Source organism: Rhagoletis pomonella, unplaced genomic scaffold, assembly GCF_013731165.1.
Source record: "Rhagoletis pomonella isolate Grant_MI unplaced genomic scaffold, Rhpom_1.0 Rhpom_scaffold_00005, whole genome shotgun sequence".
Lineage (NCBI taxonomy): Eukaryota > Metazoa > Arthropoda > Insecta > Diptera > Tephritidae > Rhagoletis > Rhagoletis pomonella.
In genome coordinates this window covers 11716156-11731384 of record NW_023458559.1, presented here as the reverse complement: position 1 = coordinate 11731384, position 15229 = coordinate 11716156, and the positions used below count along the sequence as shown (strand labels likewise).

The window sequence follows — 15229 nt, the reverse complement described above, 5'->3', positions numbered from 1 at the left end:
ACTACTATTGGCCTATGTGTGAGGAGGATACTGCGCCTTAGTGGTTCCAACTTAAACCAGAAATTTTGACTTTACAGACTATTTTTGCTTTTAAACGCTCTTTTGCATTGGCCAACGCAAAAGTTCTTATTAGGCGCCGAGAAGTAAGCGGGCATTGGCTAGTATGCAATAACTTTTACAGAAAACTAGAGCTTAAGTCATGAAACTTTGTACAAAAAAATCTCGACATGAAATCATAAAAGTAAAAATGTTAAAGTTTAATAAGTTAATAAACAAGAATTTAAGTAAATTAATGAACATTTTATAGTTTCGCCACATATTTTTATTTTTTCTTTAAAGCTTATTAAATTTTTATAAAAACCTAGCTTATCGTTTAACGAAAACCATGTAAATTCCAATTTCAAACTTTACGCAACAATTAATAAAATTCCTCACAGTTTCACCAAAATTTCAAACCTTGGAATCAGAATTTTGAGATAAATAACTGAATTGGTATAACCTTCAAACGTAATTTTTACATGTCTTTTTGCTGCATTCAAATTAAAACAAGTAAAGAAGTATAAGTTCGTGCGAAACCGATCTTTATATACCCCGCGCAGGTATCACATATCGTCGTTTCAACTTTCTCTGAACTACCTTCGCTAATATGCAGAGTTAACTTAATGATATAATGGAAGCAAGTTAGGCACAAATAGATAAAGTGGTTACCGAAATACACGTTTGTAGTCATAAAGTGGGCGGTGCCACGCCCAATTCCTCAAAGTCTATAGCAGTCTTAGTTATTGTTAGGGGATTGTTGTAATATTACCTTGGAGTAAATTATCGGCCTCAGATACTGAAATATCGGAGTTTTCGTATTTCTGAAATTCACCGTTATTCGTGAAGCAGGTGTAATTTTAGTCCCATTCGAATAATTTTCAACAAATTGCTTTTCCGTACCAAGGTTATTAAGTGCACCGACTTTGGTAGAAATTGATAAATCGGTTACTGAGATACAAATTTGTGGTCATAAATGGGCGGCACCACGCCCATTATCCAAAAATTTATAATATTCTAATTATCTGCTAAATAGTTATAGCAATCATCGATTTTAAGTGAATTAGTTCCAGTAGTTACCGATTTATCGCAGTTTTCGTGTTTCTCTAAATTACCGTTATATGGCAGGTGGACGTGGTTATTTCCCGATTTTCAACAGATTTCTTAGTTAGACCCTACCCAAGGCTCGTACCGAGTTTGATAAGGATTGGTGGAGCGGCTACCGAGATACAGCATTTGATCATAAGTGGGCGGAGTCACGTCCATTTTCCAAAAATTTCATGATATTATTTTTTACCACAATTCTACTTCACGCACTAATTTTCAACAAATGGCGTCTAATATTTACTGAAATATCGCAGTTTTTGCATTTTTAGAAAATACCGTTATATGGGAACTGGGCGTGGTTACAGTCCGATTTCGCTCATTTTCCTACATTGGGCAAAGGGCAACCTACATACCAAATTTCGTTGAGATATCTCAATTTTTGCTCGAGTTATCGTGTACACGGACAGACGGACGGACGGACAGACAGACATGGCTTAAACGATTTATCTTTTCATTCTGAGCATTTATGTATACATTTGTCTATATATATCTCAATTCGAGAGTTAATATTACCCTTGTACACTAGTGCGCTCGGGTATAAAAATTCGTCCACACTATCGAGACTATCGACGGCAGCGCTCTATCGGAAAATATGACTATCGGCACAATCGATAGTGACCCAAAAAACTATCATCAACTATCGATGGTGTCCAATATCAATAGTTTGCCACCACTAGTTTTGTAACTGCTCGCTGCCTACTGCGATTACAAACATACATTTCACATTTTTAAAGCTGATGCCAGATAAAACTTTTTGGCTTTGCGTGACATTTATAGCTTTGCCAGCAAAGCGCTAGACGCAAAAGGTATGCCACAATGAACGCCAAGAAAATAATTTGGTATTGCTTTTTTACTCGTCAAAATTGCTGTGGATTTTATCTATATATTTTGCTTTAAAAATATCAGCAATGTAATTCAATTTTATGTTTCTGCATGAAAACATGAATTTGGAGGAAACAAAATATATATCAGGGGTGGGCAGGCCGAGGCCGAAAAGAGCCACATGTAAATTCTAAATTCTACAAAGAGCCACACAGAGACAACAAAAACAAAAATTTTATTTTTAATTAAAATTATTATTAGAAATGAAATACATTAAATTTATTATTATTCTAATGCAAGTAAGATAGATATTAAAGAAAATTCAAAATATCCCTGGCCAAATTTTCAAAATCTGGTTTTACGTCACTTAAAGCCGTTCGTAACAGTTCTGTTAAATGTTGGTTAATCAATTGTGAATGGTATTTTGACTTTACGAATTTCATTGTAAAGTACAAAGACTCACAGTTATACGTTGTACCAAAAATTGAAAATATACGGCACGCAGCTGTTTTCTACAGCGGATATTTTTAATTTGGTACATGTTGATGGAATTTAAGCAGTGGCAAAGCTTTATGTTGCATTTCCATTGCCTCATCTTCTTTTCATTCCAAAAACACCAACTCTTCTTCGCTTTTCTTAAAAAGGAGTATTTCAGATATTGTACATTCATCCTCATTTATGTTACATAGAAGAGGGTTTATGAAGTATGCAAACGTACATTTAAATAATTTTAAATCGGCAAATCTTTTTTTCAAAATCTGTTTTTAAATCATGTAGTTTTGCGGAATAGGGGTCCAATTTATCCTCTTTGACATGTGCAATATTTAAAAAATTTTTCGTTCTATACACATATCTCATAGGTTTCTTATTGTTCCTGAACCTGTCATTTGGTACAACAAGAATGTTTTTCCAAAGAAATCGAAAGTCTTAAATCGGAGCAACGAGTAACAAAAGATAGTCCGTTGTACTCTCTGTCGCCATATTTAGCTGAAGATGGGTTAATTCGAGTGCAAGGAAGGATTGATGAAGCAATATATTTGCCATTTAGTGCCAGACGTCCAATTCCTTTGCCCCAGCATCACGCTATTTCGTTTCTTATAATACAACATTTTCACAAGAAAAATCTTCATCAAAATCGAGCAGTAATAATTAACCAGTCGCGTCAGATGTTCTGGATAATTCATGTGAGTGCAGTGCTGAAGACAGTAGAGAAGAATTGTTCGATATGTCAACTTGATCGGGCTAAACCGGTGCCACCATTGATGGGACCATTGCCGCAGGATTGCGTTACGCCCTACATGCGTCCCTTTACTAACACAGGCGTAGATTTATTCGGGCCACTAACAGTTACGCTTGGACGCCGGCATGAGAAGCGATGGGGTGTTATCTTCACCTGCCTGACGGTAAGAGCAGTTCACATTGAGCTCGCAGCAGACCTGTCTACTGATGCGTTTCTGATTTGCCTAGGGAATTTCATTAACCGTCGTGGTACACCAGTGCGCATTAGAAGTGATAATGGCACAAATTTCTTGGGGGCTCAAAAGGAGTTGAAACAGTGCGAACAACTACTAGACGTTCAACAAATAGAGGGCGATGCTGTTAAACGAGGCGTGGAGTGGGTATTCAATTGCCCAGCTAACCCGAGCTCAGGTGGTTGTTGGGAGCGTTTGAGCCGTATCGTAAAAAGATTGCTCCTCAAGTCTTCATGTAGTGAGACACCGAGATTAGAAACGTTGCAAAGCGTTTTGATTGAATCAGAAAATATTATTCATTCTCGTCCATTGACCGATATTCCGCTCACTACATTAGAAGACGAGCCATTGACACCTAATTCCACGCAAACACCACAGCCTGTTGATGTAAAAATGTGTATTAGGAAGCAGTGGCGCATTGCGCAAAATTTGAAGGACCGCTTGTGGAAGCGATGAACCCTAGAGTTTTTACCACAGTTGCTTCATAGGCAGAAGTGGCATGGGGCTACGAAATGTCTACAGGTGGATGATATAGTCATCATTTGTGACCCTGCTTTGCCAAGGGGTCGTTGGCAAAAGGGAATCGTCGTCAAGGTGTATCCGACTAAAGATGTGCAAGTGCGTTTTGTAGACGTAAAGACAGCTACGGGAGTACTTCGCCGTCCCGCAACCAAATTAGCCGTTTTGGAAGTTCGTGAATCCTAAAGTGATTCAAGGGGGGTGGGATGTAAGTTCGTGCGCAATTGTGGAACATTCTACGTCATTCCTCGAACATTCTGCCTATTTCTCGTTGTTCGCTTTGTGTTGCCGCAGTATTCGCCACACTGCCCTCCACCTAAGTCTGATCGTCCCGATCAGACACACTTGCCGCTCCAACCGCTGCAAGTCTTTGCAAGTGGACCACTTTCATCTTGGTCCTCGGTCTCCCCATTGTCTGGATTCGATGCACTGCGTCTTTCCGCCGTTTGTCAATCTTAAAAGGATCTTTCCAGTCAAGTCTTTGCTTGGAGGTAAAGCTTTTCATCTGCTGCGACATGTACAACCACAATGCGTTACTGGACATTGCTTCCGGCTTATCTCCGGGAGTGCACCATCTCACATGGTCGTGCTTCTGCCGGCCACTGGTGGTGACCAGGCCATGTCTCTCGTGGGCACCCTTTTCGCCAGATCTATGCCGCTTCCTCCGTCCATGACACACAGACTCCCGCCTTCGTGATGCACTACCTTTAGCACATCTTGCTCCATCCGGATCCTTACGCTGAAGCTTCCGCCGTCGTTTCGTATCTCGCTCTTCCGTCGATGCTAACTTCATTGACTGGACATGTATAATCTCACCCTTGGCTTCCGGCTTAACTGCTCGCCTTTGCCGACCACCTTTTTCGGGACACTTCAAAGCGCGCCTACTGCTTCCACAGCCGCTTCCATTTCCGGCCACCGGCGTATCACCATTGCAACGTGGTTCAGTGACCTTCCTCCTGCCGGAAACGCTGCCTGGCTCGCCATGACCACTTCCTTGTTCCGACCTCTTCTTCACTGAGCTGGTGGAACCGTCACGCTGTTCCTGTATCGGTGAACCACTTCCTTCTCCTGACGAAACCATTCCGTCTCCATCACTGCCAACCTCCGCCCAACTAACCACTTCCGTTTCTGGTGGAATCTTCGGCACTTCCTGTACGACCAACCGCCTGCTGAATCACTGGTTGTCGTAACCAACCCTAAGTGGCCATAGGTTAGGATCATTCCCTGGAGGTCAATCTTCATGCCTCGCCCAAGTAGCAAATCCACGCCGATGATGACTTCATCCACAATGTCTGCCACAATAAATTTCGTGTACGAGGCCAACCCGTCGATTATTACCTCGCATGGTACTTCTCTCAACACTTGGGTGCATTCACCAGTTGCAGTCTGCAGCTTTCCTCCAGGTAGTGGCTTCACATAAAAAGTGGCCAAATCCGGTCGAATAATGGAATGTGTCGCTCCAGTATCCACTGTCAGTAATCTCTCCTGCCCATTCACACATCCACCAACATTGAGGTTGCATGCTTTCCGGCCAATTTGTGAGACGGAGATTATGGGCCCTTCAACTTCTGGAGCCAGCACGCGGCCATTCCTGCTGGCTCGTTTTAGTTTAACAACTGACTGGAATTAGATTCGTCTCCTTCAGCCCTGCGTTTACGTCCTGCTGAATTGTTGAGCCCATTGGAACTTGCACTGCAATCACGGGCGAAGTGGCCTGGTTTTCTACATTTAAAACATTTGCCAGATCAATGCTTTTTCTCGCCCAGCAGTTGGATTAGCTTCTTCAGCATTTCATTTGTCTCATCCGGTGTTTCCACTTCCACTTGATGGGCTTTGTAGGCTGGTTTACTTAGGAGCGCCGCCGTTTCACACGTCTGAGCATACGAGACAGTTTCAGCAAATTTTGGCATTGGATTCGCGTACGTCTCTCGCTTGGTATACACCTCCCGCATTCCGTTGATGAACCTCTGGATTTTTACTCTTTCGAGGTGCTCACCAGATGCATCTCCAACTGCCAAATGATCCAACCTTTCAATCTCGGAGGCGAATTCCTGTAGAGTCTCGTTGGATTTCTGGCAGCGATTCTCCAGCTCCATCTGGTAAATCTGTCTCCTGTGCTCGCTACCATAACGTCTTTCCACTGCACCCATTAACGCATCGTAACTGTTCTTTTCACAATCAGGAATAGTCTGCAAGATTTCCGCTGCAGGTCCTTTTAATGCAACGAACAGTGCAGCGGATTTATCCTCCATGCTCCAGTTGTTTGCTGTAGCCGTCTTTTCGAACTGGAGCTTAAAGACTTGGAAAGGAATCGCGCCGTCAAAGGATGAAGTCTTTACCTTGGGAGCACTTGTCGAAGTAGCTGGACGATTCGTCTGCAAATCTCGGAGGCGACCTTCCAACTCTTCTACCTTAGCCTCGACTTTATCCTGTATATCCTTGATTTGTTCGTTACCTCTAGCCAAATTCTCCGGCAGTTGTGTAATCTTTGCATCCTGCACTTCCAGCAACTGTGATACGTGTGTCTTCTGTGCCTGTAGCTGCAACGAAATATTTGACAACTGTGTTTGCATCTGAGATGACATCTGTGATATGCGTGTATCCTGTGCTTGCATCTGTGACGACAGCTGTGATGACATCTGTGACATGACAGCCAATAACGTGTTCATGTCCATAGCTATTGATGAACTTGGAGACTTTTGCTGTTCTTCAACCTTCCCGGATGTCTGCTGCACATCCTTCGACGAACAAGCGGCCTCATCCTTCTGTTCATCCTTTGTGGATGTATCGTCGAGTTTACCCTGGAAGTCGTATTTGTCCACGTCGATGCCTTCTGCTTCCATAGCCTCTCGCAGCCGTGATAGTAACTCCACTTTTCTTCCGGAGGTTGCTAAATTTCGCTTCTCCAACTCCTGTTTGAGTTCCTCGATCTTTAGGTCTTGATTTTTTGCCATTTTCAAAAGTTTATCCTTCGGGATTCATTTAACAATCCCACTTCTGACACCAATTGTTACGATTATCCTTGAAACCTCGAGGGATTTCCAAAAATCTTCGGTTCGTATCTCTGGATTGTTAAATAAATGCTAACGATGATCAAATTTTAGTACAATTAACTTTATTGTACAACAAACAATTTACAATACTCGCTAATACAGTAAAAACTCTTTACAATACATGTTAAAGCAATAACAACGCTTTACTAAACTTGTTAACACAATTGAACTTATAGCTTGCTTATTCGCAACTCACTTCTCTGCTCACTTTACTTGTAGCTTGCTGACTTGTAACTCGTAACTAGCTCACTTCGCTGTGGCGGCGCCATTATATACCTGCGCTCGCACTTATGGCAACTCTCGAACGTTCTGAAGTTCATCGCTCATTCTCTTTCTCTCGCTGTTCGCAGTGTTCATCCAACATGACGTTTCTCTTTGTGGAACATTCTACGTCATTCCTCGAACATTCTGCCTATTTCTCGTTGTTCGCTTTGTGTTGCCGCAGTATTCGCAACAATATAAAAATTGAATATAGCGAGTTTTGAAACAGTAACTATTACATAGCTACCTTTTTTTTGCTTTTCGCGTTCGCTCTTCCATGTAGATTAGACTGCTTCTTTTTTACGACGCCTTTCACTAGGCACTGAAACTACTACGTTTTCTTGCAGGTTTCTAAGTTTACCAGAAGATGGAGACTTTTGAAAGTGTATAAATAAGTATTATAGCGACTTTTGCAATAGTATGTTAACTACTATTGATGCTATTTTTTCAGAAAATAGAAAGATTTTGCACTGTATTGTTAGTGGACATCTAAAACTATCTTAATTTCTTTCTACTTACATAAAGGAAATACATAACAAAATAAAAAAAATATATGCCTTTTTTGCCTTTTTCAAGTTTAAGTGCCTTGAAAACCCACATTTCTACATTTCGAGGGGGGCGTTTCAGAACCCCCACATCCCCGCCACATGTATTTAGAGTTTTGAAACTGAAGACCTTTTTATTTGCCTTTATGCTAACAGATAAACAATATTTTAAGTTTTTTCGTTTGGTGTGTAAATATATAAATTTTGTGGTGTCCCAACTCGTGAACAGGCGACATATAATTGGCCATGTGAAAAGCACGAATTTTTCAAATCCAAACCCGCTATAGTTAATGATTGCCCTTGTGCTTTATTTATAGTTATTGCAAAAGCAAGACGTAAAGAGAATTGAGCCGCTTCAATTCGAACGGTAAATCCTTTGAAATCATCGGTATACGTGGAATCAGCACATCTTCCCATTTTAATATACCGCTGATGATTGTTGCCTTGATCAAATTCGGTGTTAATTTTTTTTATCACTCTGGTTCCGTTGCGCAGTTTTGGCGCATTCAAGTTCCGAATAATCATCACTGGTGATCCAACCTTTAATGCCAACGAATGAGGAGGCATTCCAGGTGGCTCCAAAGAATTAAGAAATTCAGTTGGGTAATTAACAGCTTGATCTATATCCATTACTGTATCAATCGATTTATATTCGAATGCTTCTCCTAGAATTTTCAAATGAATTTGACCGTTTAATTTACTAACATCATCGTTTTTCGAAGCTAAAATTGCACGTTGGCGGAGCCATTCCGGATTTCGGTAGTTGATCGCTAAGTTCGGAAATACTCTGTCGATGACGTCTTGAATGCTCTGCTGCATTTGACAAAATCTGGACGGAAATGATATCTCATTTCCGTTTCCGATATGAAAAAGTTGCTTTGAAAATATTTGGGCAGACGCATTTTGCAGCAAATGCACTCGCATATTTGTTGTGAGCGTAATTTTTTCGACATAGTTTCACAGATGCGATGCTTTTGAGCACGCGTTCAGCTCATCTGTAGCCGTTGATCGTGGTATAACGGGTAATGTTTGACGAAAATCACCTGCAAGAAGTATAACAGCGCCTCCCATCGTTTGATCTTTTCCACGAAAATCTTGCACAGCTCGTTCAACTGCTTCGAGCGATTTCTTATGTGTCATGGTGCATTCGTCCCAAAATATAATTTTGTACGTTTTAAGGACTATGGTTACACCAGAGTTTTTGCTGATGTTGCATGTCCGCTATCAAGTAGTGTTGATGCAATCCCCGGTGATGCTACTGCTACTGCAATCCCATTTCGCATTCCTACTGACGCCAATATTAAATTGATGAGAAAAGTTTTCCCTCCTGGAGCACCTAGGAAGATAACTCCGCCATCTCCTTTGATTACACGTTGCATGATTTTGTCATAAGCTTTTTCTCATCAGCAACTAAAAACTCTTTTTGCGTTTGCACAAATCGTTATTAAAAATTTTATTATATTTTTTAAGCCTTATTAAATTAAGCATTAATATTGAAAATTTTTTTGGTATTTTCCGTCTGGTAAGCTTTCGGTTTGACAGACTTTGAAGTTTATCGCACTATATAGCTTTGGTATGTCTTAAAAATATTATTTGATTTTATTTTCTTGGGTATGTGGAAACCCTATATGATAATTGGTCTTGGCTGAAACATTTCCCATAGCTCCCGTTTGATACGTATCCTGTGAAATACTTTTTAATGCACACATTTATGTAATTTTAGTTTTTTTGAAAGAGGTGGCAACTCTACTCAAAAATATATAAATGTTTCTCCAATACCTCCCGTTTGATACACATATTGTAATATTTGATGTGAATTGCATTAGATATTCATTGTTTTTTGATTTTTGACCAGGTGGCAACACCTATTAAAATATTTTTTGATGTAAATGTTCTTAAATATCTTTCTCAAATACCTTCCATTTGATATCTACACCGTACTACTTTACTTGCATATTCAAATAAATGTTATATTTCTGACAGGTGGAAACTCTTTAAAAAATAGCCAAACTTCACAGGAACACTCTCCGGGATTCTATGAAGCTATTCTGAAAATTTGAACAAAATCGGCTGAGTGGTTTTGGAGTCTATAGGCTGCATAGATACATACATACATACATCCTCTTTTATATATATAGAAGAAGATGAAGCATATTTAACTGATGAAAACATAAGCATTGGATGTTTATATCAATCTCATAGTAGTCTTATTTTAATTTAGAGTCATTTTGTAGTTTTTGTACACCTAAATAGCACATAAATTACGTAATTCACGTAGATATATCGATATTACGTTCAACATTTCATTTAAAATGCCAGATTTCCTGCAAATACATTAGAATTTACAAAAGGAATTTCAGTACTAATTGCCTACTTTACGTACTTTTCTATTACCATTTTCGCACCAAGAGACTTAATTCTTCCCCTTTCGCCGTCCTTCGTAAATGCAACCTTTTGTAAGGGAGTGTCAAACCGCAGCTGTCAATAATTATCTAACCTTGTATTATTGAATCGTGATGGTTCTAGTCAGAAAAATAAGCATTCAATAAATAGGACTAGTGGAGATATGTGCTACTTTATTTGATGTTATTAACAGTCCGATTCCTGTGTTCACCTAAGTACTAACGATTTTTTTGTTTTTGCTCGCCAAACAAATTTGAGCGTACCGAATTTGTACGGATTTTTCACCCACCACTTTTTGTCCGCGTACGGATTTTATACTCTAAACGTCTGGCAGCCCTGTTTCCATCATATCGGTAAAGAACATTAAGGGCGTGTGTGAATCGGTAACAAAGTTCTATGGGGAAAGCTGTTGAATAATATTTTTACTATGGTGAGACAGTTTTGCCAATCTGCTGTGTGAAATGAAATATTTTTTGACAGCAGTAAATTTTTGATAACCGCAGATTTATTTGGAATAAAATATTACAAATTGAAGTGAAATTAATATTATGCATTTTTCAAAAATTTCACTAGCCTCATGAGCTACTGAAATTTTATTAACCTCAAAGTTGTCATAAATTTACTCGACGCGAACTTTTTTACCGATTCACACACGCTCTAAGTCAGAAAGCCAATTTTCATTCTCCAATTGCTTGGCTTTCTTCAATTTGCGTATGTGTATATAAAAATAATAAAATAAAAAAAACAACACAATGGCTGCATTTCTTTATTCATTCTGAACGTTTGGAATAAGCTTTTTTGTTTATTTATTCTTTAGAACGTTCCTGTTGATATGTTGACGTATATTTCAAACGCATTCTGTTTATTCCGGCTGTGAAATGGGATTATCCGGAATGTATAAAGAAACGCAGCCAATGGAAAATAATGTCTAGCAAGGTTATGTATTTTAAAAAGTAAAAAAAGCCAAAATGTTCTAAGCAAATAGAAAGTACAAAGAGCCTCACTTTTCTGAGCAAAGAGCCGCATTTGGCTCAAAGAGCAGCGGTTGCCCACCAACGCGTGCAAAAAGATGGGAGTTGGTCATCTTTTCGCTTCGCGCTGCTGCTGGAATGATCTATGTGGCATGTTTTGTGCATCTTCATACACTTCATCATATCTGTCAAAGCAAATCTGTCACGTAAAACGAAGCAAGCGTTTTATCTGGCATCAGCTTAAGCGATATAGATATTAAGGATAGTCTTTGATTTGTTATGCATTTGAAATTAAAAAAAAAAACTTAATAATGAGGCTCTTATAATTAGAATATAAAATGGTTAAGTAAATAATTGCAATTTTTATGATTTTATAAATAGTACGTTATGTTTAAAGCATGTGTTTTTTCGATAGTAAAATTCTACAACATTTTTAACCTTATAATTATTTTAGCTCTACTTACAAACAAATTTCTGGTACAATGAAGAAAAGCGAAACGAGAAATCAAAACATGATTTGGATCGGAAAACGTAAGTTTATTACCGAATTATTATCGTTGTTAGAAAAATAAAAATTTAAGACTATTTTTATTTATTTTAGTAATAAGATGTAAAAATAAAGTGTTCCAAGCAAAATACTTACATAATTAAAACTCGAAAACAGTGGAAAACGAATTATTACAAATTGGTGAGAATACTCCAAATTATTCTTCTGTAGGAACGAATTGTCAAAAAAATGCAGCAGATTCTCGGTCTTTAATTGACAACAATACATAAGTACTACAAAATTTACAACATTCAATGAAAATGATAAAACATTAAATAAAAAAGAAAACAGTGTGAGTATAACAGAATAGAGCTGCAAAACTATCGATTGTACTATCGATAGTATCTATAGTTTTATTTTTAGAAAAACACCGATTATTTTCTGGCGATAGTCGATAGTTTCAATAGTGCCGGTGCATTGAAATTTTGTGATCTTTTCTTAAATAAGTGACGATATAAATTTAACTAAGGACAATATTTAGAATTTCACGTTTAAGATGTAATATTTATACTTACATATGTGAAATATTTACATTTACATATGTACATATGTATATATTACACACATTTTGTTCGGAGTTGAAGTTTCCCTACATATACAACACGATAGTATACGATACTATCGAAAATATCGATAGTATTTTTCAAACTATCGAAACTATCGATAGTTTTGCAGCTCTATAACAGAACCATCGTGGAATAATACAAGGTGAAGTAATAAGAGCGAGAAGGAAGATTTGACACTACTTTATTGGAAGTGTTCGCCCCTATTTGAAAAATAAAGGAGCCATTTAAATTAACTAAATTTAAGCATAATTTATTATTTTTTATTCACCAAACAATTTTAGTATTGAAAGACAAACACTAACAATAACAAAGAGCTTTAAGGTTTTACAGTCAATGTAATAAATAATAATTAGAAAATTAAATAAAGATTTTGACGCTAATAAGAGTACTAAATGATGATGTACTAAATCCACGGAATAGTTCACACAAAGAGAAGCAATCCAGAACGTAGATACTGAAGACCACCCAGAATGAGAAGTGTCTGTATCATTCTAGATAAAAGGTCCAACTACGGTTTCAAAACACCATGTTAATGCCGCACAAACTAATATTTTTATGCAAAAAAATATGTTAAAATGGGGAAGTTAGTAAAAAAGATTTTTCACAAATAATACTTCACGGACTCACCGACAAATGCATACAAAAATCTTAATAAAAGTAGCCAAGCAGTAACCAATTAAAAGTGACAGTTAATGCCGTACAATTCGATGTATTGAGGCAAAAACACTTTTCGAAATAGTGAAATTAGTAAAAAAGATTTTGCACAAAGAATACTTTCAAGGACTCTCCGACGGATGCATAGATAAATCTTGATAATTTTATGAAGAGATGAAATTAGATACATGAAATCAGTAACGTGAATACAAAAACACAACTCGTGATATTAATAGCAGCCCTGCCCTGATTTTTCCGTACAGTATGGATTTTCAGGGGTGAAAATGGTTGTACGGATTCAACGTATGGACTTTTAGCTTTCCGTCAAGATGTACGGATTTTTCAGGTGTTTTTTTCATATATTAAAAATTTGCCTGTTTTACACATATCTCATAGGTTTCTTATAGTTCCTGAACCCTCAATTTTTTAATTAAAAAATCCGCTATGTTCATACTTGAGGGACTTATCTATTAAGAGCTTGACTATTTGTCATCCGATTTTACAAATCAATCATGAGAAGAGGATTTATAGGCCTTTAAAATAACGTATAACAATCTATTGGTAGAATTTGATTGTTGGCAGTTTTTGTCGCGTAAAATTAAAAAAAAACCCTAACTTTCTTTATAACTTTAACCATCGATTCAAGCATTATACTGTTACTCGGTAGGGTCGTCAACCCACCTGAAAAGTTTTGTTACATGTACATAAACTAGAACACACTGCTTGTTAAAAAGCTCTAGTCAGAAAAATAATAAGGTTGTCTGTGAAGCAATCAATAAATAGGACTAGTGGAAATATCTGTTTCTTTATTTTACGTTACCAAAAGTACGATTCCTGTATTCACCTAAGTACAAAAGACTTTTTTTGGTCGCCAAACAAATTTGAGCGTACGGATTTCGTGCGGATTTTCCACCCACCACTTTTTGTCTTTGGACGGATTTTAGACTCTAAACGTCTGGCAGCCCTGCTTAATGGTTATAAGGTTTAAATAAATAAATCTAAATATGGGAGGTTTATAAAGATTAATCGATTATACCTTTGCCTTTCAAGCGCTTATTTAAATAATTTATACGGAAATGCGTCCTGCACATTTATTGGAAGGTCTATTTCATGGCTGTGAGATAATAATTTTTCGGAGAAGTTGGTGGTGCCAGAAATGACTTCGCCATTAAATATTTGAAATATCCAACTTATTCAGCCTAACCTGCTTCGCTGGTGAATGAAACAAACGGACGCCTTCGTAAGTCCACGTTTTTCTGCAAATTTCACAGCTTGGCTTAGGCTTAATTTTTGAATCACAAATAAATTATACAGTATTTTTCCAGAAAAATTCAAACGGAAAGTTTTAGAAAAACAAAATTTCTACTGTGATGATTAAAAGTCAACGGTGATAGTTAAAATCTAATTCCTTTTATTAACAAGCGATGCAACCTGAACAGCGTGGAATAGACGACTCAAAAGAGTGCCTGATTTAAAGTATAAAGAACCTCAGAATGCAAAAGCTTACTTTCGTTAAGTTTCGTTATGTCGATTACAGTGTGTATACACGATACAACATACCACAACACCCCCTCTTTTAACTCGTTTATCCATGCATCACAGTTACAAGTAGTTTAAATCAATTCAAATAAATGTATGTATTGTATACTACAATTAAATAAAAATTAAACAAGAATGTTACAAATTTATACAGTGTATTTTCTAACTCTTAAATTATATCTATGTGCCGATTGATTCGTATTCTCATTACAATCTTCAACATTTGATTTGCTCTTACTCGCCATTTCTTCCTCTCCGATGCTTGGTGAATTACTTGGACTCTCAGCGTGCTTGTTCGACTTTTCATGAAAACTTTCAGCTACCACTAATTTGTCCATTGTATTAGAGAAAACAGCAAGAGCTGTTTGTCAAACATGATTTTACTTTCGCATGCTATCGTTTGATTGGCATGCCTCTTCCAAACTACTCGACCAGGAGTTGAAAAAATCTTAGCCATTATACAATCTCCTTTCTTAAATTTATTTTGTTTACAACGATTATAATTTTTCTTTTGATTATTTTGTTGTTTATTTACGTTTTCTTTTATCAACTTTAGGGTTTTTCTCTCTGAACTTTCCTAAATGGATTTAACACATCCAAGCGAGTGCGCAACTGCCTACCGAACATGAGTTGTGCCGGTGATACGCTGCACAGTGGTCAAAAAATGGAATTCAATGTTCATAATTCACTGGAGCCTTCATTTCTCAACCAATTTGATTTTATTTTTTTTAAAC

General features: G+C 37.5%; 1 protein-coding gene across 6 annotated transcripts in view; it reads left to right on the top strand.

Annotated features, from left to right (window-relative positions):
- Positions 1-15229, top strand: part of LOC118738706 — a 263750-nt gene that overhangs the window by 105710 nt on the left and 142811 nt on the right. For 4 of the 6 annotated variants that reach the window (XR_004992930.1, XR_004992933.1, XM_036469631.1 and 1 more), the window contains one exon: positions 11644-11720. Coding sequence is in view for 2 of the 6 variants with exons in the window: in XM_036469631.1 (XP_036325524.1) it covers positions 11644-11720 (77 nt within the window). In the remaining 4 variants the exon portion in view is untranslated. Of the gene's footprint in view, positions 1-11643; positions 11721-11790; positions 12878-15229 lie in introns of those variants that run through there. The other 2 variants (XR_004992932.1, XR_004992931.1) reach the window with 2 other exon arrangements.